This window comes from Saccostrea echinata, unplaced genomic scaffold, assembly GCF_033153115.1.
Source record: "Saccostrea echinata isolate AGI-Se365-2 ecotype Australia unplaced genomic scaffold, CSIRO_AGI_Sech_v1 ptg000027l, whole genome shotgun sequence".
Taxonomy (NCBI): Eukaryota; Metazoa; Mollusca; class Bivalvia; order Ostreida; family Ostreidae; genus Saccostrea; species Saccostrea echinata.
This window is the reverse complement of record NW_026889776.1, coordinates 7,530,504-7,552,840: the sequence shown is the minus strand read 5'-3', so window position 1 is coordinate 7,552,840 and position 22,337 is coordinate 7,530,504. Positions and strand designations below refer to the sequence as shown.

Genomic DNA, 22,337 nt, shown 5'->3' with positions numbered 1-22,337 from the left:
TTTCGTTTGTGATACGTCTAGTTACAAAACCAACATCGTTAAGTGTTAATACACAGGTAAAAACTTCCCTGGGATCCAAGTATATTGTCTAATAAATGGCTTCTCGATCTGTCGCTTAGGCAAAAGGCAAAGTTTGGACCAATGAATAAAACAAAACAATTACATTTTATGCTAAAAAGCACGACTTTTACATATAACAATGCATGAATATATTGATTTTTAACACTTTTAGATATTTGTCTACAGTGAAATTTTTAAAAAATATATAATAACTTTGTCGCTAAATTTCTGTAATTTACGTTATCAAAATCTTAGTATTTGTGTAAACAGCATAAAAGGGTATCTAAAAACATAAAATATCTACTAGATTATCCAACAAAGTCCATAAAATGCAATCAAAAACAAAGAAAAGTTATATGACAGAATACTTACAGAAACACATTGGTCTTTTAACCAGAGGTGAGTGGTTCGTTTTAAGGATGTATTTTACGTTATCAACGATACTTAAAGAATACAAGTAAAATGTGTCTTTGCATATTAATTTATTTCTTCTTCCTGACCTACCAAACACGTAAAATATTAAAACGAACATTGATCTGTGCGACTACACATTTTACACCAATTAATCTGATAGAAAGTAATTTACGTTATGTAATTTACGTTATCCGTATAATACATATATGGTACCTATCTTGCAAATAATACGTCGGGACAATACGGAACCATGCAGGAAACGTTATTGGTTTCTTCTCGAAAGCATCTTAACATCCCCGAACTTCCGATGTAGATCTGATGCAGGAAGCGCCATCAGATAACGTAAATTACGTGTTACCTTTAAAAACTTTCAAATAATTCCTCAAAGATGTATTTTTGGCGTGAATTTCAGTTGATTTTACAAACAAGGTGTACTTCTATTTATTTGTAGCAATATTTTACGCATAAATCTCTCTTCATTGATTACTTGATGAAGCAAAACATTCATAACGTAAATTACAGTAAAAATAACATAAATTAAATACAATTTAATTGCCTTTCTCCGTAATTATATTTCATAGATTTCATTTAACAGAGATTGTAAAGTCAAAAGCAGAAATTAAAAAAGCATATGGGGAATAAAAGAAGAAAAAATAGGGAGAGGCATAACTAGAGAAAGATAGGAAAAAATACATACCAACAGCAGATCTTACATTGTCATTATATTTAACTGTGAATCTCTCAAAAGGATGAAAAATAATCAGTGTTTGTGGCATTTTGTGGGCAATTGAAAATACTGCATGTCATTAGATGGATGAAAATAAGTTCAAGAAAATATTAATTTTTGGTTTGAATACCAGTAAAATTGTAATTTACGTTATCAATATATTTCTTTAAGAAAAACCAATTTAAAATTTTCACAGTCTCTTCCCAAATTAAATTTTAAAATCCTCTTCTCTTATGATTCATAAACATAAAATTAAGTCGCACAGGAATTCAGCTTAAACATTTCTAGTAAGAAGGAACAGAATTATTTCAGTTGAAAAATAAGATTAAAGCAAATAAAATTTGTTAATTACAAATTAAGAGAAAAACACTGGCAAAAAACAAAATTTTCGAAGTATTTTTATTTGTACAGACATAGTGCTAAAAAAATCCAAGTGAAACTGAATATTCATTTTGACAATAAAACGATTTTTGACGGGTTCATTTCGACGTAAGATAATAACGTAAATTACGAAGGTAAATACACTACCTATATTGCATATTGAATATTTTTGTCATCATGCATGGTTGAGTTCTGATATTTTGAAAAATAGTTCTCCCATGTTTTGTTTGCTGAAAAACATTGACTTCTCCCCCAAATAATGACTTTATTTTTTTAATGAAAGTTAGGCTGCATGTGGACGGATTATGTGAGAATAGGTGATAAATAAATTGTTAAGACGAACAATTTTGCTTCAGTAATCTATAACAAAATGTTGATCATTAAAGATTATAGATTAAAGACGTTCGGCCCGTCTTGGTCCCTATTTTGAGGGGCCAGTCCTATTTTCTTGCTATCTTCTTACAGCTCTCATGATTTTGAACACTTTTTGTTCAACAACTATTCTACTTTTTTTTTTCGTTTCCGAAATATCTGCAAAAGAAATAATAGGGGCCGGCCCTTCAACTCCTTAATGGGAACGTTCAGCAAAAATTGAAAGGTAACATATTGTTCAGAACGTTATTGTGAACATCTTTTATTCAATATTGCTAATCAAGATATTTCCCACTTTCGAGATATAAAGCGTCAAAGATTTAGCATTCTGGCCCCTTATGTCCCTTTTTAACGTCAAAGATTTAGCATTCTGGCCCCTATTGTCCCCTTATAACGAAACATATGATGCCAACAACGTTATATAGTTAAGGAGTGTGAAGATGATCTATTCTGCCTTAGTAATGTATTACAAAATATTGATCGTTTAAAAGTTATTGATGAAAGATTTTCGGCCCCTATCAGCCCTTATTTTGAGGGGCAAGTCCCTTTTCTTGATATCACCTTAAAGCTCTTATGATTTTGAACACTTTTTGTTCAACAACTATTCAGAAATTCTTTTTCGTTTCCGATATATGTGCAAAAGAAATATTTAGGGGCCGGCCCTTCAACTCCTTAATGGGGACGTTTAGCAAAAATTGAAAGTTTACATATTGTTCAGAACATTATTGTGAACATCTTTTATTCAATATTGCTTAGCAAAATATTTCCCACTTTCTAGATATAAAGCGTCAAAGATTTAGTATTTCTGCCCCTCATGACCCCTAATTATGTAACATGTGATTTGAATAACATAATATATAGTTGTAGTTTGCTCAGATAAACGTTTTTGCTGCAGTAATATTTTACAAAATATTGATCGTTAAAGAGTTATTGATGAAAGACTTTCGGCCCCTCTTGGCCCCGATTTTGAGGGGCCAGCCCCTTTTTCTTGATTTCACCTTAAAGCTCTTATGATTTTGAACACATTTTGTTCAACAACTATTCAGAAATTCTTTTTCATTACTGAGATATATGCAAAAGAAATATTTAGGGGCCGGCCCTTCAACTCCTTAATGGGGACGTTTAGCAAATATTGAAAGGTTGCATATTGTTTAGAACATTATTTTAAGCATCTTTTGTTCAATATTGCTGATCAAAATATTTCCCACTTTCGAGATATAAAGCGTCAAAGATTTAGCATTCTGGCCCCTTATGGCCCTTAATTATGTAACATATGAGATTTTTATTATAATATATAGTTGTAGATTGTTCAGACAAACGTTTTTGCTTCAGTAATGTATAACAAAATATTGATCGTTAAAGAGTTATTGATGAAAGACTTTTTGCCCCTTTTGGCCCCGATTTTGAGGGGCCAGCCCCTTTTTCTTGATTTCACCTTAAAGCTCTTATGATTTTGAACACATTTTGTTCAACAACTATTCAGAAATTCTTTTTCGTTTCTGAGATATATGCAAAAGAAATATTTAGGGGCCGGCCCTTCAACTCCTTAATGGGGACGTTTAGCAAATATTGAAAGGTTGCATATTGTTTAGAACATTATTTTGAACATCTTTTGTTCAATATTGCTTATCAAAATATTTCCCACTTTCGAGATATAAAGCGTCAAAGATTTAGCATTCTGGCCCCTTATGGCCCTTAATTATGTAACATATGAGATTTTTATTATAATATATAGTTGTAGATTGTTCAGATAAACGTTTTTGCTTCAGTAATGTATAACAAAATATTGATCGTTAAAGAGTTATGGATTTAAGACTTTTTGCCCCTTTTGGCCCCTAATGTGATGAGTCAGCCCTTTTTTCTTGATATCATATAAAAGATCTAGTAATTCTACACAATTTCTGTTCAATGTGTTTTAAGAAAATATTCATGGTTTTGAAGATATGATAAAAAATGTCTCGAAAATTCACTCCTGATTCATGTCCTAAATTTTGACCCCTACCGAGCTTCCATACTAGGCACTTCCAGAAAATTTGAAAACTGAGGTGCACAACTAGAACATGTCCTCTATTAACACTAAAAATTTCAGCACTCTAGCTTTTGTCGTTTTTGAGTTTTTGTGTAGACAAAATGGTCACTAAAAATTCGATTAAAGGGCGATAACTTCCGACCGGAAGTGAATTTCCAAAAAATAAAAAAAATGAATAAGGCTTAGATCATGATACATCATCTCTGAAAATTTCAAGTGAATCCATCCAACCATCTCTGAGAAATCGTCTGCACAAAATTTGGACAGAAAAAAATAATAATAACTAGATGAGATCTCGTTGCGAGCAACGAGTGGGTCTTCCGTCCGATTTTTGATAAGATGAGATAAGAATTTGACTGAGATTTTCATTCAAATATAATGATATAAATAAATTGCTTAGTAATGTTTAACAAAATATTGATCATTAAAGAGTTATGAATTAAAGACTTTCGGCCCTTCTTGGTCCCTAATGTGAGAGGTCAGCCCCTTTTTCTTGAGATCGTTTTAAAGTTCTCATGATTTTGAACACTTTTTGTTCAACAACAATTCAGAAATTCTTTTCTTGTTTTCGGGATATATGCAAAAGAAATATTAAGGGCCGGCCCTTCAAGTCCTAAATGGGGACGTCTAGCAAAAATTGAAAGAGTGCATATTGTTCAGAATATTATTTTGAACGTCTTTTGTTCAATACTGTTTATCAAAATATTCTTCCTTTTGGAGATATATTGCCCTAAAGATTATGCAATCTGGCCCCTAAAGACCTCTTATTGAGTAACATATGATATCAACATCAAGTTATTTAGACAAAAAGTGTGAAGATGAACTATTTCGCTTCAGTAATATATTACAAAATATTTATCATTAAAGAGTTATTGATTGTGTACTTTCGGCCCCTCTCGGCCCCTAATTTAAGGAGTCAGACCCATTTCCTTGATATCACCTTTAAGCGCTCATAATTTTGAACACTTTTTGTTCAACAACTAGTCAGAAATTCTTTTTCGTTTCTGAAATATTTGCAAAAGAAGTATTTAGGGGCCGGCCCTTCAACTCCTTAATGGGGACGTCTAGCAAAAAACGAAAGGTTGCATATTGTTTAGAACATTATTTCGAACATCTTTTGTTCAATATTGCTTATCAAAATATTTCCCACTTTTGAGATATAAAGCGTCAAGGATTTAGCATTCTGGCCCCTTATGGCCCCTAATTATGTAATATATGATGAGAATATCATAATATATAATTGTAAATTGTTGAAATAAACATTTTTGCTTCAGTAATGCATTGCAAAATATTGATTGTTAAAGAGTTAATTTTTCAAAGATTTTCGGCCCCTTTCAGCCCCTATTATGAGGGGCCAGCCCCTTTTTCTTCATATCACTTTAAAGCTCTCATGATTTTAAACACTTTTTGTTCAACAACTAGTCAGAAATTCTTTTTCGTTTCTGAGATATTTGCAAAAGAAATATTTAGGGGCCGGCCCTTCAACTCCTTAATGGGGACGTCTAGCAAAAAATGAAAGGTTGCATATTGTTTAGAACATTATTTCGAACATCTTTTGTTCAATATTGCTTATCAAAATATTTCCCACTTTTGAGATATAAAGCGTCAAAGATTTAGCATTCTGGCCCCTTATGGCTCCTAATTATGTAATATATGATGAGAATATCATAATATATAATTGTAAATTGTTGAAATAAACATTTTTGCTTCAGTAATGCATTGCAAAATATTGATTGTTAAAGAGTTAATTTTTCAAAGATTTTCGGCCCCTTTCAGCCCCTATTATGAGGGGCCAGCCCCTTTTTCTTCATATCACTTTAAAGCTCTCATGATTTTAAACACTTTTTGTTCAACAACTAGTCAGAAATTCTTTTTCGTTTCTGAGATATTTGCAAAAGAAATATTTAGGGGCCGGCCCTTCAACTCCTTAATGGGGACGTCTAGCAAAAAATGAAAGGTTGCATATTGTTTAGAACATTATTTTGAACATATTTTGTTCAATATTGCTTATCAAAATATTTCCCACTTTTGAGATATAAAGCGTCAAAAATTTAGCATTCTGGCCCCTTATGGCCCCTAATTATGTAACATATGATGTGAATATTGTAATATATAGTTGTAAATTGTTGAAATAAACATTTTTGCTTCAGTAATGCATTACAAAATATTGATCGTTAAAGAGTTATTGATTTAATACTTTTGGCCCCTCTCGGCCCCTTATATGACAAGTCAGCCCCTTTTTCTTGATATCATGATAAAGATCTTGTCATTCTGCACAAATATTATTCTGTATGTTTTAACAAAATAATTATACTTTAAAAGATATGATACAAAATGTCTAAAAAATTCATTCATGATTCGTGTCCTAAATTTCGACCCCTACCGAGCTTCCATACTAGGCACTTCCGGAAAATATCTAAACCCAGGTGCATAATGATAACATGTCCTCTATCATCACTGAAAATTTTAGCGCTCTAGCTTAAGCCGTTTTTGAGTTCCATCACAGACAAGGAGGTCCTCTGAATTTTAATAAAAGGGCGATAACTTCCGACCGGAAGTGATTTTTCAAATTTTGAAATGCCGGTACAAACTTCAGATGATAAGACATAAACTCTGAAAATTTGAAGTAAATCGATCAATTCATCTCCGAGAAATCTTCTGCACAAAATCGGTAAGGAGAAAAAAAAGAAGAATAACTAGATGGTTCTCGTTGCGAGCAACGAGTGGGTCTTCCGTCTGATTTTGGATAAGATTAGTCAAGATCTTGACTGAGATATTCGTCTGTAAAAAAAGAAAGGATGCATATTGTTTAAACTATTATTCTGAGCTTCTTTTGTTCATTATTGCTTATCAAAATATTTCCCCTTGTCGGAGGTGTCAAGGATTTAGCATTCTGGCCCCTTATTACGTAACATATGATCAAAATTTTATAATACATAGTTGCAGAATGTTAAGATAAACATTTTTGCTTTGATAACTTATAACAAAATATTCATCATTAAAGAGTTATAGATGAAAGACTTTTGGCCGTTCTGAACCCCTAATTTGAGGGGTCAGCCCCTTTTTCTTGATATCAAATGAAAGGTCTTGTGATTTTGAAGACTTTTTGTTCAACAACTATTCAGAAATTTCCTTTCGTTTAAGAGATATATAGAATAACAATATTTAGGGGCCAGTCCTCCAACTCCTTAATGGGGATGTCTTGCAAAAATTAAAAGGGTGTATATTGTTTAGAACATTATTCTGAACATCTTTTGTTCAATATTGCTTATCAAAATATTTCCCCTTTTCGAGATATAATGTGTCAAAGACTTAGCATTCTGTCCCCTTTTGGCCCCTTATTACATAACATATGATGAAAATTTTATAATACATAGTTGCAGAAGGTTAAGATAAACATTTTTGCTTCAATAATTTATAACAGAATATTCATCATTAAAGAGTTATAGATAAAAGACTTTTAGCCCTTCTGAGCCCCTAATTTGAGGGGTCAGCCCCTTTTTCTTGATATCAAATGAAAGGCCTTGTGATTTTGAAGACTTTTTGTTCAACAACTATTCAGAAATTTCCTTTCGTTTAAGAGATATATAGAATAACAATATTTAGGGGCCAGTCCTCCAACTCCTTAATGGGGATGTCTTGCAAAAATTGAAAGGGTGTATATTGTTTAGAACATTTTTCTGAACATCTTTTGTTTCATATTGCTTATCAAAATATTTCCCCATTTCGAGATATAATGTGTCAAAGATTTAGCATTCTGGCCCCTTATGGCCCCTTCTTACGTAACATATGATCAAAATATTATAATATATAGTTGCAGAATGTTAAGATGAACATTTTTGCTTCAATAACTTATAACAAAATATTCATCATTAAAGAATTATAGATGAAAGACTTTTGGCCCTTCTGAGCCCCTAATTTGAGAAGTCAGCCCCTTTTTCTTGATATCAAATAAAAGGTCTTCTGATTTTGAAGACTTTTTGTTCAATATGTTTTAACAAAATACTTCTATTTAAAATGTTATTTTCAGAAATGTCTCTAAAATTCACTCATAAATCACGTCCTAAATCTTGACCCCTACCGAGCTTCCATACTTTGCACTTCCGGAAAATTTGAAAACCAAGGTGCACATCTAGAACATGTCCTCTATCACCACTGAAAGTTTCAACACTCTAGCATTTGTCGTTCTTAAGTTTTTGTGCAGACACAAGGTCTATCTAAAAATCGATTAAAGGGCGATAACTTCTGACCGGAAGTGATTTTTCAAAAACTGAATCGGGGTTATAAACTTCAGATACCAACGCATTAACCCTGAAAATTTGAAGCAAATCGATCGAGCGATGTCCGAGAAATCTTCTGCACAAAATCGGTAAGGAAAAAAAAAAGAATAATAATAATAATAATAAAAAGAAAAGTGAAAAATCAACAATAGAATAATAGAAGGGTCTTCCGCAGAAGACGGAAGACCCTAATAATAAAAGTGAAAAAGAAACATAAGAATAATAGAAGGGTCTTCCGCTGAAGACCCTAATAATAATAAAAGTGAAAAAGAAACAATAGAATAATAGAAGGGTCTTCCGTTGGAGACGAAAGACCCTAATAATAAAGTCCTTTATTTATACAGGATAGCACAATTAGTTTAAAAACAAATAAATAAATAAATATTAAGAATATGAAAAAAGCGTAGTCTAATAAAAATAATGTTTACACATGATGTAATGTAAAACTTCCATAAAACTGAAAATAATCAATGAGATGTTTGATACATTTTAGTCAGTTTGTAGACTGAAAATAATTTCTGATATATGCTGATTTAAAACTTTGTAATGATGGATAACACTTTAAAAAATTCTGGCAATTCATTCCATATTTGCGAGCCGTAAATTGTAAAAGATCTTCTATAATATTCTGTTTTTGCCCTCGGAATGTACAGTTGAGTTGCAGAAACATTTCTGATGTAGGTGTATAAAAATTTTTTATGTAAGGGAGCCGACTGGGGTTTTATTGTGTGAAAACTACTGTAGAGAAACTCTTTAATTTTATACCATATGTACCTTACATTGACTTCAGTATATATGCCAAGTTTAGGGAACATCTACCGTCTGGTTATTTTTTAGGGACCATCTCAAAATACAGGTACATTTACTCTATAGGATTATATAGGAAAATACCATTTTTTCGCACTTCGGAGCAAATTATAGAAATGCTACTATAGACTTTTTGCTCAAATTATATTATTTGATGGGTAATACTATATTGTACATTTTATGCAAGAAACAAAAAATTCTACTGTCTGGTTTCCAGAGGGGGCATCTCAAAATGTCAAAAATCATGATATTTTCCTGTTTTTATGCAGTACAACAAAATATGACAGATGCCACAGATTTACATAAAAAATACTAAAAATGATTGTGAGATTCTCAATTTCCTATGTTTAAAATTTCAAGAGCATGTATTATATACTTTTTATTCCATGACATAATTAATGACCCCGCTTTAAGAACTTCGGTTATTCATAACGTCAAAAACACGCGATTACGACGTCTATTTTCCCATCATTTGAAAAATCGTTTAAAAAATCAGTTATTTAAAAACGTAATTAGATTTTTTAACCTTATATTTCCTTAATTTGTTGATTTTTATAAATTAAGTAAAAATAGTTGCTTTAAAAGAGTAAATATGCTTTATTTTACCATGCTGCGCGAAGTATTGCACAATGAAAAACCCAGTGGGCCCCCTTAAAATCACTGTAGCGGCTCGCTTTTGGAGTTTACACAATTTGCTAAGACTGTCTTTGTTCCTCATATTGCCCCAAACAGTATAACAGTAATTAAAATGAAGAAAACAATTGTATTGTAAATTTTCAGCAATAACTCTGAGGACATGAATGATCTTAATCTAGATAAAACACCTATTTTGCCTGCAAGTTTTTTTTGTTAAAATTGCAACATGTTCAGACCCTATTCTTATCCCTAGTCAGCACTAAATGACCATTAATTTTTACTGTATAATTTAATCACGATCCTCTAATGTCAAATTCATAATATACATGTAGGTCACCAAACGTATCTTAATAAACAGTTAGTAGTTGTAAATGTCATTTTTAGCCACATACGTTGTTTTTTGAGATTTGATATTGAATAAAAATTATGATAACATTTAAATAATAGTTAATAGAATACTTAGATTAAAATTCATCCCTGTCAGAAGATTCAGATGTTGACAAATGAATACTTATATACTTACATTACTATGAACGACCCAATATTTGATTTTCATATTTCTTGAGTGAAAGTGGGTAATTATGGTGGCATATTTCTGCCCCCTACGTGCAAGATAAATTATGAATTATGCAACATAATTATAATAATGTCCACATTATTATGTTGCATGTCAACATAAATAAGTTGCATATTGACATAATTATCTTGCATGTTAACATAATTCTGTTGCATGTTAACATAATTCTGTTGCATTTTGCTTGTATGATGTCGTATACAGGCGTTAGTAAGTATGTTTACCAACATTTAATTAGATTCTCTAAAACGATTGCATGGTAAATTGCATATCAACATAATTATTATGCATGTAGACATAATTATCTTGCATGTTGACATACTTTTCTCGCATGTTAACATAATTTATCTTGCATGTAGGGGGCAGAAATATGCAACCATAGGTAATATCGTGTCTAAATTGCGCAAACGATTATTATCAACTTTAAGAGTTAATAAAAGTAGGTACTCTGAAGTCACATGTCTTCGAAACTTCCCTCTACTAATGATAAAGATAATATCATCACTAATGGTATGAATGTTGTTTAAGATAAATACAACCATTTTCACAAAAAAGGGGGATATCATTGATGGAAGCAACGTCATCCACTTATGTTTCACTATATCAATGATGGAAGCAACGTCATCCACTTATGTTTCACTATATCATTGATGGAAGCAACGTCATCCACTTATGTTTCACTATAACATTAATGGAAGCAACGTCATCCACTTATGTTTCACTATATCATTAATGGATGCAACGTCATCCACTTATGTTTCACTATATCATTTATAGAAGCAACGTCATCCACTTACGTTTCAGTATATCATTAATGGAAGCAACGCCATCCACTTATTTTTCACTATATCATTAATGGAAGCAACCTCATCTGCTTATGCTCCACTATATCATTAATGGAAGCAAACTCATCCACTTATGTTTCACTATATCAATAGTGGAAGCAGGGTCATCTACTTATGTTTCACTATGTCATTAATGGAAGCAAAGCCATCCACTTATTTTTCACTATATCATTACTGGAAGCAACCTCATCCACTTATGTTTCACTATATCAATAATGGAAGCAACGTCATCTACTTATGTTTCACTATATCATTAATGGAAGCAAAGTAATCCACTTATGTTTCACTATATCATTAATGGAAGCAACGTCATCCACTTATGTTTCACTATATCATTAATGAAAGCAACCTCATCCACTTATGTTTCACTATATCATTAATAGAAGCAACCTCATCCACTTATGTTTCACCATATCATTAATGGAAGCAACGTCATTTTATGTTTCACTATATCAAATGATTTTGGACCTCTTATATAAATATACGAGTTGATATTCTACATGTATTTCTTTCAATATAAATAAATGGCACATAAGAATTCAAATTAATATAAATATATCATCTTTTCACAATCGTTCAAACTTTTACTGTTACAGTAGTACAAATTTTGATTTAGTATAATTTAAATTTTGATTTAGTACAATTTAAATTTTGATTTAGTATAATTTAAATTTTGATTTAGTATAATATAAATTATGATTTAGTATAAATTAAATTTTGATTTAGTATAATTTAAATTTTGATTTAGTATAATTTAAATTTTGATTTAGTATAATTCAAATTTTGATTTAGTATAATTTAAATTTTGATTTACTCTGATACAAACTTACATTTGTGCAAACTTTTGTTTTACTATAGTACAAACTTCTAATACTTTAATTTACTATAATACAAAGTTTGACGTTATGATTTACTGTGGTAAATTTTTAGTAAGATTTTTTTTAGGATATGGCAGCCTGAATATCAAATTTCAAAGTATTTAAGTATGTTCTATATGTATATTGAACTATCGAATAAAGTGTAAACAGTTTTAAAAAATGAGTATGTGGCTTCATAAAAAATGCACATCAAGTGTGACGTATGGTATTAAACATAATTTTTTTACCATTATTTCTAAGAGCTAGAACACAGTTTCAGTAACATTTTTATTCATAAATATAAATAAAGTTTCATATATAATATAAAACAACATAGCAACTACATGTATATAAATAAGTATAAAAGATAATATGTGCAAATGTTGAGTGCATTTATGTATGGTTATATAGCATGATAGCAGGTGCAGCAAGATTGGGACTGCAAGTAGATATGATGTCGGGAAGATTCTGGATTCTACAAGTAACATTCACTGGGTGAGACATAGTAACAATGACTTATAATGTCGACTGGCATGATGAAAGTGACACATACTGGATGGCTTGTCTGTTGGATGATGAAGATGACGATAACTGGATGATGAAGTGTGTCACTATACAGTGTAGGTGTCACTATACAGTGTAGGCTCACTCGATGAGGGACATTCCTAGATACTTGAGAAAGCGGTCCATGAATGGCATCCGATACACGGAGTTTTCTTCCCTTGTGGATATTGCCGGCGTCACGATCACAATACGAGAATGTCGCCGACCGTCCGGAGAACTGTGAATGAGAAACACCACCTGTGTACATCATAAGGATTGTATGTAATCTTCCAAATACTCAAAACTAGCTGTACCAAATGTACTTAGTTATTTATGAGAAACATTATACAATGTACGAGGCAGCTTTAATAGATTGAATGATTGATTGAATGAATGTTGTTTTACGTCCCGTTCGAGAATTTTTCACTAATATAGAGACGTCACCATATACCGGTGAAGGGCTTCAAATTTAGACCTTTACCCGGCACTCAGGGCCATCGAGTAGTGAGGGATCGTGCCAACGCCTGCTTTGACACGGGGCCTCGGTTTTTAAGGTCTCATTCGAAGCACCCGCGACTTTCACTTCAAAGTGTCCAGCGCTTGGCGAAGGTACAGTTATTCTTTATCGACTTAGGTCCTTTCCAATCACGGACCGAGCGCTCTACCATTCGGTAGAGCCGTAGAGAGCTACCGTGACGTTGTTAGATGGAATGAAAACTTTTAATAGATTGAATGAAAACTTAAACAACAAACGGCAATACATAAACGATCGACTTACGTTGTTCGTAGGTATATTAGTTTGTTCTTCGTGACTGGTATGGAGTTATTCACTCGCCGCCATGTCCGTTTGTTGTCTACACTGATTTCAATAGGAAGGCCAGGGATTTCACTGTTGATGTGCAATATATTGTTTTTTATTCTACAAAAAATATGAATGAATTGTTTTTACATCAATTCACGCCATGAAAATAGTTCAACTATATTGGTAACTACAGAAGCACATAAAAGAACCAATTTAACTAAAAAGTGCTAAATGGCACAGCCGCAATACACTCGACTTTACCCAAACACTTACTTAAATGATTCTGTTCTAGCTCCATAACGAGAAAAAATGCCGATCTTTAATAGCATTAATTATTAGTACATAAATTTGAAAAATCTTACTCTGCACCGGGAGGTGGAATACGATATTTAAAGTCCATATCGTCCAGTCTCCCTAACTCACGGTATGCCAGGGTGTTAGCAAAGGATTCCCAGTCCTGGTCTCGTTCACGATCCCGTGTGATTCTATTCTCAATATCCTCCCAGTCTGCCTTGTGCCACGCTCTCTCAGCCAGCGCTAGTATACGGGGAGCCGCCATGTACTCCAGCTGATCAGGAGTCCGAATTGTCTCTGTCCATAGTTGACCCTGCATACCTAGATTTGTACATCAAAATAATTCATTTTAATTTTAACAATAATAAAATCAATATAAATTCAATTATTTACAAACCATACAATTTTCTAAATACCACAAGTTAAACAAGATGTTTAAAAAGTCCTTTTGCTAAACCAAAAAGATACATGTATATTGTTTTATCAAACACACCATATATATTATTTATCAATGTATGTGGATGTACCAATAACATTTGAGGGCTCGGTGAGTTCTACACATCCTATTTCCGGGCAGACGTCTGTTTTGGTCAGTGGTATTCCTTTTCGTGACACCTCTGCGTTATTCAGTAGCTTTTCAGGGATAAAACCAAATACTTTCCTGGTGTTAGTATATCTGGAGGCCCAGTAATAACCCCGCTCTTCCGGGTCTGGCTCACTGGGGTGATCAAAGAACAGGTCCGTGGCGTGGGAGATCACAACCTGTTATGCAGGGATGGGAATGGGTTACAGTACTTACAGAAATGTAAAACACAAATAATACTCTGTCACCCCTATCTACAATTACGTCTGATATTTTTGTTAGGATTCAGGCGAACAGTTTGGCCCGAGGGGTCAACAAAAAGCATTTGTTCGAGAACACAGTCAATAAATGTATTTGTATACCTTTTACTCTTTATTTTGACATAACATGCACTGAATTCCATGTTTGCGATGAATGTTCCAACCCACAGTATAACGTAAAAAAACTGTCATGTAGCGGTCCAAATATCTCATTCCTCCAACATTGATTTTTTTACCACTCAATAGAACATTGAAAATGTTAGAGTTTTTAAATATGGATTAATAAAGGAAACAGTATTTAAAGGTATAGTTTTATTTGTTTAACTATCCTGAGTGAACTATGTGTTTCACTATCCTGATTTGACCATTCGTTTAATTATCGTGAGTTGACCATGAGTTTAACTATCCTCAGTTGACCAATGGGCATGTACATGACCATCTTAAACTATCCTGTGTTGACTATTCTTTTAACTAACCTAGATTGAGTATGTTTAACTATGATCCTGTATATTTAACTTAATTATACTAAGTTGACTATGTGTTTAACTATACTGAGTAACTATGTGTTTAACTATTCTGAGCTTTCTGTGTGTTTAACTGTCCTGTGTGGACTCTATGTTTAATTATCTTGAGTTAACTATACATTTAACTATCCTGAGTTTGCTGTTTACCTGTCCTCTGTGGACTCTTTGTTTAATCATCTTGAGTTAACTATACATTTAACTATCCTGAGTTTGCTGTTTACCTGTCCTCTGTGGACTCCATATTTAATTATCCTGAGTTAACTATACATCTGACTATCCTGAGTTTTTCATTTGTGTTTAACTGTCCTGTGTGGACTCTATGTTTCAATTCTGAGTTAAGTATACATCTAACTATCCTGAGTTGTCGCCCGCGTGGCGCAGTGGTTAGAGCGTCTGCTATAGAGTCGCGGAGTAAGGAGTTGATCCTTACGTCGCGGGTTTGAATCCCACTGCGGGAGGTGGAGACCGATCCTTCGGATGAGACCGTATAAACCGAGGTCCCGTGTCGCAGTAGGTGTTGGCACGAAAAAGATCCCTCACTGCTCAATGGCGCTGAGTGCCGAGTATAGGTCAAAATTTGTAGCCCTCCACCGGCAAGTGGTGGCGTCTCCATATGAGTGAAAAATTCTCGAGAGGGACGTTAAACAAAAAACAAACAAACTATCCTGAGTTGATGTGTGGTACCTTGTAGTCATTGTTTGCCAGTATATGAGCATTGTCACCCAGTCCTTTCTCCCAGATGTTGTTCCAGGCATAGACAATCACATCCCTAAATACAAATAATAAAGGGTGTAAATAAATTTATATTTAAAAGTCTTAATAATCTGAAGAAGGCAAAATGAAGGTATTAAAATTTCCTCATGAATAGAGTTTTCTTTTGAAATGGTATTTCTAAACTTCAAAGGTCATACTGCCAATTTCTATTTTAAAAAAGACCGTTAATTGCTCAGAAATATGTACATTAATCCTCAGTTTTCTTTTTGATTTTGAGTTATGCTATTTGAGTAGATATACTACTACAAAAAATCCTAAATATAACCAGTGCCAGGAGTGATATACTTTAAAATGGAAATTTTAGAAAGGAGATATAAAGATTCATCAAATTCAGATTATCTCTTTAAGCAGAGGACCTGCTTCCTTAAGAATAACTGTAAGACTGTCATTACCTGTTGCCTAGATTTTTGCCATATCTGTACAGCGGTCTCTTTTCGTCCATAACTGCCCCCTCCCAGACACCCAGTGCTACATCTCTTGGCAGCCTCTGTGCCACATTATCTACAAACTGCTCTTGGAGTTGCTCCGCAATGTCCACACCAAGGGTGTCTGACAATTCTTGGCAAGCGTTTGAATTGTTCCACACATTGGAGGAGAAGTCGTCTCCCCCAGGACCGCCCATATGCATTGTCTTCAGTGGTTGTATGTCTTGGTGCATGTCCGATAAAGTCTGTGTCACTAGGCCAAGGAAGTCAAAAGTCGTGTGTAGACATGGCGACATGACGTTATGTTTGTACGTTTGGTGGGACAGGAAGTGGGAACTGTCGTCCATGTCGCTTAATAGATAACGTTTTGCTTCCACCTCGTTCTCACTCTTCATAAATTTCTTGTACCTGGATTCCATCGCTACAATGGCCGCGCGGGAATGACCTGGGGTCTCTATTTCTGGAATAACTTCAATATTGCGGCCCGCTGCGTACCGAAGTATATCACGGTAATCCTCGGCTGTATAGAATCCGGATCCGGTGTTAGGGCGCATTGGCGCTGATCCAATCTGGGGGAGGATACACTCCTCTTCGTCCAAATCATAGCATCTCTGGGAACCAATCTACGAACAATGAAACACTTAACCACGGGGACAAATTACAAATAATAAGAAAATCTAAATATTCAACGAGATATTTTTATTTTTTTACAGATAAATTAAGAGGAGTGAAGATTTCCCCTAACGTAAGGCTCTATACGAGTGTTATAAGTGAAGTAAAAGACCGTTCAATAAACTTCGCAGCCAGTATGTAATACCATGACGAATCATTTTGTGTACGTCACAAAGTTCTCGCCATATCTTTGTCATTTTCATGTCCGTAATGTTTTGCACATGCTGTTGATTTTACAATTTTAAGTTTGGGCCAATGCTGTCAAGTTTTCATGGGGTAATCGATTGCCAAATAAATTCCAGAAGTATGTAATTACTATGTCACTACTATACTGAATTCTAATTTGGCGGCCATTTTCATAATGTTAAATCTTTGCAAACTTTGAATTTGCTGCCGTGCTTCTTGAACTCAAAGAAAAGTTGCAAGCAGTTTTTAAATACAGTATATTTACCGAAAATAATAATAATCAAAAATTTTAAAAATTCGGTTTATTTTCAATGTCCATATAAATTTTGATGGCGATTCTCCGTTTCTGTCAATTATGTCAACGCATAGAAGCCTTCTTGTCGATATACATTCCTAAATTTCTTTATTTTTCAGCATGAGACTGGAAATATTACTATATATTAAGCAGCAGGTACTTCATTGATTTTTATTGTTGGATATTTTTTGTTGTTGACTCACAGTCTTTAATCCGCACCCTGTAGCAAAGTACACGATAACAGAGATTCCCATCAGAAAGTGTACAAATAATGGCACGGATCTTTTTGAGTAACATCCGTTGACAAAGCCAGCCAGGTATTTATTCTAATTACTGATACTGTGTCAGAATGGAAAATAAAACTTAAAACAAGAAAAAAAAAACAAATCTTGAAGGAGCTGATGATGAAAGAGATCAAAATAATAATAGGAATTTGTGTACAGAATCAATGGAAAGCGATTTTGAAGAATTCAAATTATTTTCATTTGTTCATAATATATTGCTCCATACAGGTTTAAAATCAGAATAATTAAAATAGAATCTTATTTCTTCTGATGCAAAGGAAATATCACCCGTAAGATTTTCTTCCATTGCATTGAATCACAAAATGCGATCTATGTCAGATTTCCTTTTATTGAGCTAATCAAATCTGCAATTATTCTATAAACGTCGTCACTGTTGTAAATTAGTTCGTCATCATCCTGTCATTTACAAAGCTACATAGAAGCCTGTCAGAATCAGGTATCTGACGATCGTAAGCTCACAGTTGTTTGTCATCAGTTCATTCTGTGATTCTGGCCATTCCTTTCCAGTTATTGAGCCAATTACAAACCCAACAAACACATTTAACGACAAGACATTAAAGCACAAAACGACTTCTAAACATATTTAGGAACTGAAAGCCATAAGCAGGATTAAGTGAATAAAAGTTAAGAATGAGATAATGAGAATTCACACCAATACTGACGTGAAGTAATCGATTTTCATTTAGATGTAAACATTTATTCCAGTTTTATATCATGCAAGGTACGTTTTCACAAATAAGCTTTGTTAGCAATGTTCATGTTCACTGGCTTAATAGGCCCTAACCAGAGAGAGAGAGAGTTCACATTTCAAATCATATATATATATAGAAAGCACAAAGAAATACACTTTTTATGTGGACATCCAGGCCAGTTCCGCCCCAACCCCGGGGTTGAACTCTCGACGACCTACGGCATCTGTCTCCTAGCAGTACAGGAACAGCGTGCTAGACCGCTCGGCCATCTAGGTTAGTCAAAAAACTTGCTTTCGATGTCAATGGAATTCTCGCGGCGCCGCCCTACACTACACGGTCATTGAGAATGGAAGACACATTGTAAAGAAATTATTTTTTTTATAAAGCTCATTCTACAACAACTCTAAACTAGCATAACCTCTCTAAGTGACCGTGTAATATAGGGCCGCGAGAATTCCCTCTGCATCGGAAGCAAAAATTTTGACTTGCCTAGATAGCTGAGCGGTCTAGCACGCTGTTCCTGTACTGCTAGGAGACAAATTCCATAGATCGAGAGTTCAACCTCGGGTTGGAGCGGAAGAGGGTATCCTTACGTATCCTTATAAAAGTGAATTTCTTTGTGCTTTCTATATTAATATTTCTTCTCTTTAAGGACAGTTGTGTTAGTTTAAGAGTTGTTGTAAAATGTGCTTTTTATATATATATGAGGGGAAAATAAGAAAAAAAGGAAAAAAGAAAATAAAATCATATCCTAACAATTTAAACTTAAAGAAAAACCTTTTAAGAAATTGAGAGAAAATCAAAGAAAATGAGAAGTGGTTCTATGGCAAAAACGAATTAGAAATAGTAAATGAGTTCAATTGGATTGTTATTGAACTACAATGGTAAATTTACTAAAGCACAATAGAAGCTCAGAAAAAAAGCTCCTTTTAGCGTTTATAGTAAACTAAATTATTACTGTTTTGATATTCAAATAAAGTAATGTTTTCGATTCTAGTATCAATAGTATACTTTCCAATACTTCCAAGGAATGTGGTTTAAACAAAGGAAATGAAATCGAAAACTTTCATATACATTGTATATTGTTCTTTAAAAAAATATGGTTAAAGAAATTGATTATTTATTCATTTTGAATTAAGTAAATTCCTTTCCATATTTTCAGGAAAATAAAAATTAATATTGGCTACCGCTTTTGGGAAAAAAGATTATTTTACATGTATTCCTAAAACGTGTTCTGAAGATATGGTACAGGAAAATGACGAATGGATTGCAAATATTAAAACAGAACTGGATAAATTAGGATTGAGCTTTTAGATGAATACAGCTGTGTTTTTAAACTTGTTGAAAAATGAGTGAAAGATTTGTATATTCAAGAATGATAGCATACATGTAAATTGACATTATGCCAAAATCTAATCTATATAAACAAGCATTCTGAGAGTATTGCATTAGCAATACTAGTCCCCTACCGGCAACTGTAATCTGGTTCCCGTTAAGAATTGAAAATACCATAATTCCGTCAAAAATCAATGAAGCGGGACGAAATGCAAACTTGATCTTTAACTAATCAGGTAAAGTCATATACCAAAAATCAGCTCAATATCTGAAAGCGTTTAGAAGAAAATTGCGGAAACCCTTAAAAATTGAAAAGGCCGTAATTTCGTCAAAAATCAATGAAACGGAACGAAATGCACTCTTGATCTGTAACTCATCAAGATACACTCACATACTAAAAATCAGCTCAATATCTGCAAGCGTTTAGGAAAAAAGTGCGGAAAACCAAGTGGGACAGACTGACAGACAGACAGAGGGACAGACAGACAGACAGACGGACAGACAGACAGACGGACGGACAGACTCAGAGGAAACCTATAGTCCCCTCCGGTTTCACCGGTAGGGGACTAATAACTAAGGCTTATACATGTCAATACACATTGTCTTCAATACAGTCAAAAAACCATTAAATGTTTAAAATGGAGAGAGAAATTTCAAAATCTAAGCTACTTTATCACAACTTAAATATTAAAAGGGGAAGATACACAAATGCCAAAAGAGATGATAGAAATTGCACGTTATGCAAATGTAAATTGAATAAAATAGAAGACGATTCCCACTTTGTTTTACAGTGCCGAGCATACAAAATTAAGGTAGAAACACAAAAAATTATCAGCATGAATAAAAAAAAGGATCTATTTTTTTTATTCAATAATGTAGTTGTTCAAAATGTAAGGAGATTAAGGGGTCTTGGAAATTTCTTAAAAGAAGCAAATTATGTTGGTGATAGCAAAATAGGCTCACTCTTAGGCTAAGTATAGTGAACATATGAACCTATAAATATATGAACATTTTCTTTGTCAATTACTCTTATGTGAGTATAAATAATGTCTTCTTTTTAAGCCAATACTTATATATGATGTATGTATTTATTTTATTCTGGTGTATCTCCTGATTCTAGGAATACATCACTGAACTGAACTATATTGCGATTTGTCATTATGTCCATCGAATTTAACTATGTCCTCTTTACTTTTCCAAGTATTTGTGAAATACTGGTTGAGTTCTGGAAACTGTAGCTGCATGCACTAAATTGTCTTACCTGGGTGAGTTCTGCTTACTGGGATTTAGCTACATCCACTAGTTTGTGTTATCTGGATGAGTTCTGGTAACTCTAGGATTAATGTTTAGCCACTACTGTCTTCTGGTAATTCTTTGTAATTTAGTTACATCTACTAGTTTGCCTTACTTTGATAAGGTCTGCTAACTGTGAGATTTAGTAACATCCACTAGATTGTCCTACCTTGGTGAGTGCTGGTAACCGTGGGATTGAGCTTAATTCATTAGATTGTCCTACCTTGGTGAGTTCTGATAACTGTGGGATTGAGCTATATTCACTAGATTGTCCTACCTTGGTGAGTGCTGGTAACTGAGGGATTGGTCTATATTCACTAGATAGTGCTACCTTGGTGAGTGCTGGTAACTGTGGGATTGAGATATATTCACTAGATTGTCCTACCTTGGTGAGAGCTGGTAACTGTGGCATAAAGCTATATTCACTAGATTGTCCTACCTTGGTGAGTGCTGATAACTGTGGGATTGGGCTATATTCACTAGATTGTCCTACCTTGGTGAGTTCTGGTAACAGTGGGATTGAGCTATATTCACCAGATTGTCCTACCTTGGTGAGTTCTGGTAACAGTGGGATTGAGCTATATTCACTAGATTGTCCTACCTTGGTGAGTTCTGGTAACAGTGGGATTGAGCTATATTCACTAGATTGTCCTACCTTGGTGAGAGCTGGTAACTGTGGGATTGGGCTACATCCTCTAGTTTTGTCTTACCTGCGTCAGTTCCGGTAACTCGGGGATTTCTATACGCCAGCCCTCGTCGTCAGTCAGGTGGAGATGAAGTTTGTTTAATTTGTATCTCGCCATTAGATCTAACAACTTCATCACCTAAAAAATATTTTACACTTTTTTGCATGTTCGTGTATGCCCTTTAAGTACTCCTTTTGTGCCTAACACTAATTAATCTTTAACTGGAATAAACGTAAAGAAAATGTAAGTAAATATCAAAAATGAAACTGTGGTTTAATTACTGAAAGTCACTGACTTTTCTTTCTTTTTTTGAAATCATTCTTTAAATTAATTTTCATATGCTTAGTAGAATTATTTGTCATTGAATAATGTAATAAATCGTTAATGCATGTAAATAAATACATGAGTAAGCATGTCATCAGTCGGAAGAAAGATAACTCTGACTAGTAATCTAACAGCAGCTGTATAGATAACAAGTAAGATGAAATATGCAATAACCAATACAGAAACATGACTATTGAATTTATTTATTTAACTTGATCAAGAACATTTCAATGATTTTAAATCAAAAATTATTTTGTGGTAAACTTTTCAAAACTTCAATTTTTAAGTAAAAGACTACATGTGCCAGACTTTGATGCTTTACCTTGAGAATCAGTGTGGTATACAGGTATACTTTATACAGC

At 33.6% G+C, this 22,337-nt stretch overlaps 1 protein-coding gene across 1 annotated transcript in view; it reads right to left on the bottom strand.

Annotated features, from left to right (window-relative positions):
- Positions 1-12,256: 12,256 nt before the first annotated feature.
- Positions 12,257-22,337, bottom strand: part of LOC133193471 (uncharacterized) — a 37,368-nt gene continuing 27,287 nt past the window's right edge. Inside the window, exons 15-21 of the mRNA XM_061329433.1 lie at positions 21,676-21,789; positions 16,155-16,810; positions 15,673-15,757; positions 14,149-14,383; positions 13,690-13,942; positions 13,304-13,444; positions 12,257-12,763 (exon numbers count right to left, since the gene is read on the bottom strand). Of these exons, the coding sequence (XP_061185417.1) occupies positions 12,628-12,763; positions 13,304-13,444; positions 13,690-13,942; positions 14,149-14,383; positions 15,673-15,757; positions 16,155-16,810; positions 21,676-21,789 (1,620 nt within the window). The 3' untranslated portion in view covers positions 12,257-12,627. The remainder of the gene's footprint in view (positions 12,764-13,303; positions 13,445-13,689; positions 13,943-14,148; positions 14,384-15,672; positions 15,758-16,154; positions 16,811-21,675; positions 21,790-22,337) is intronic.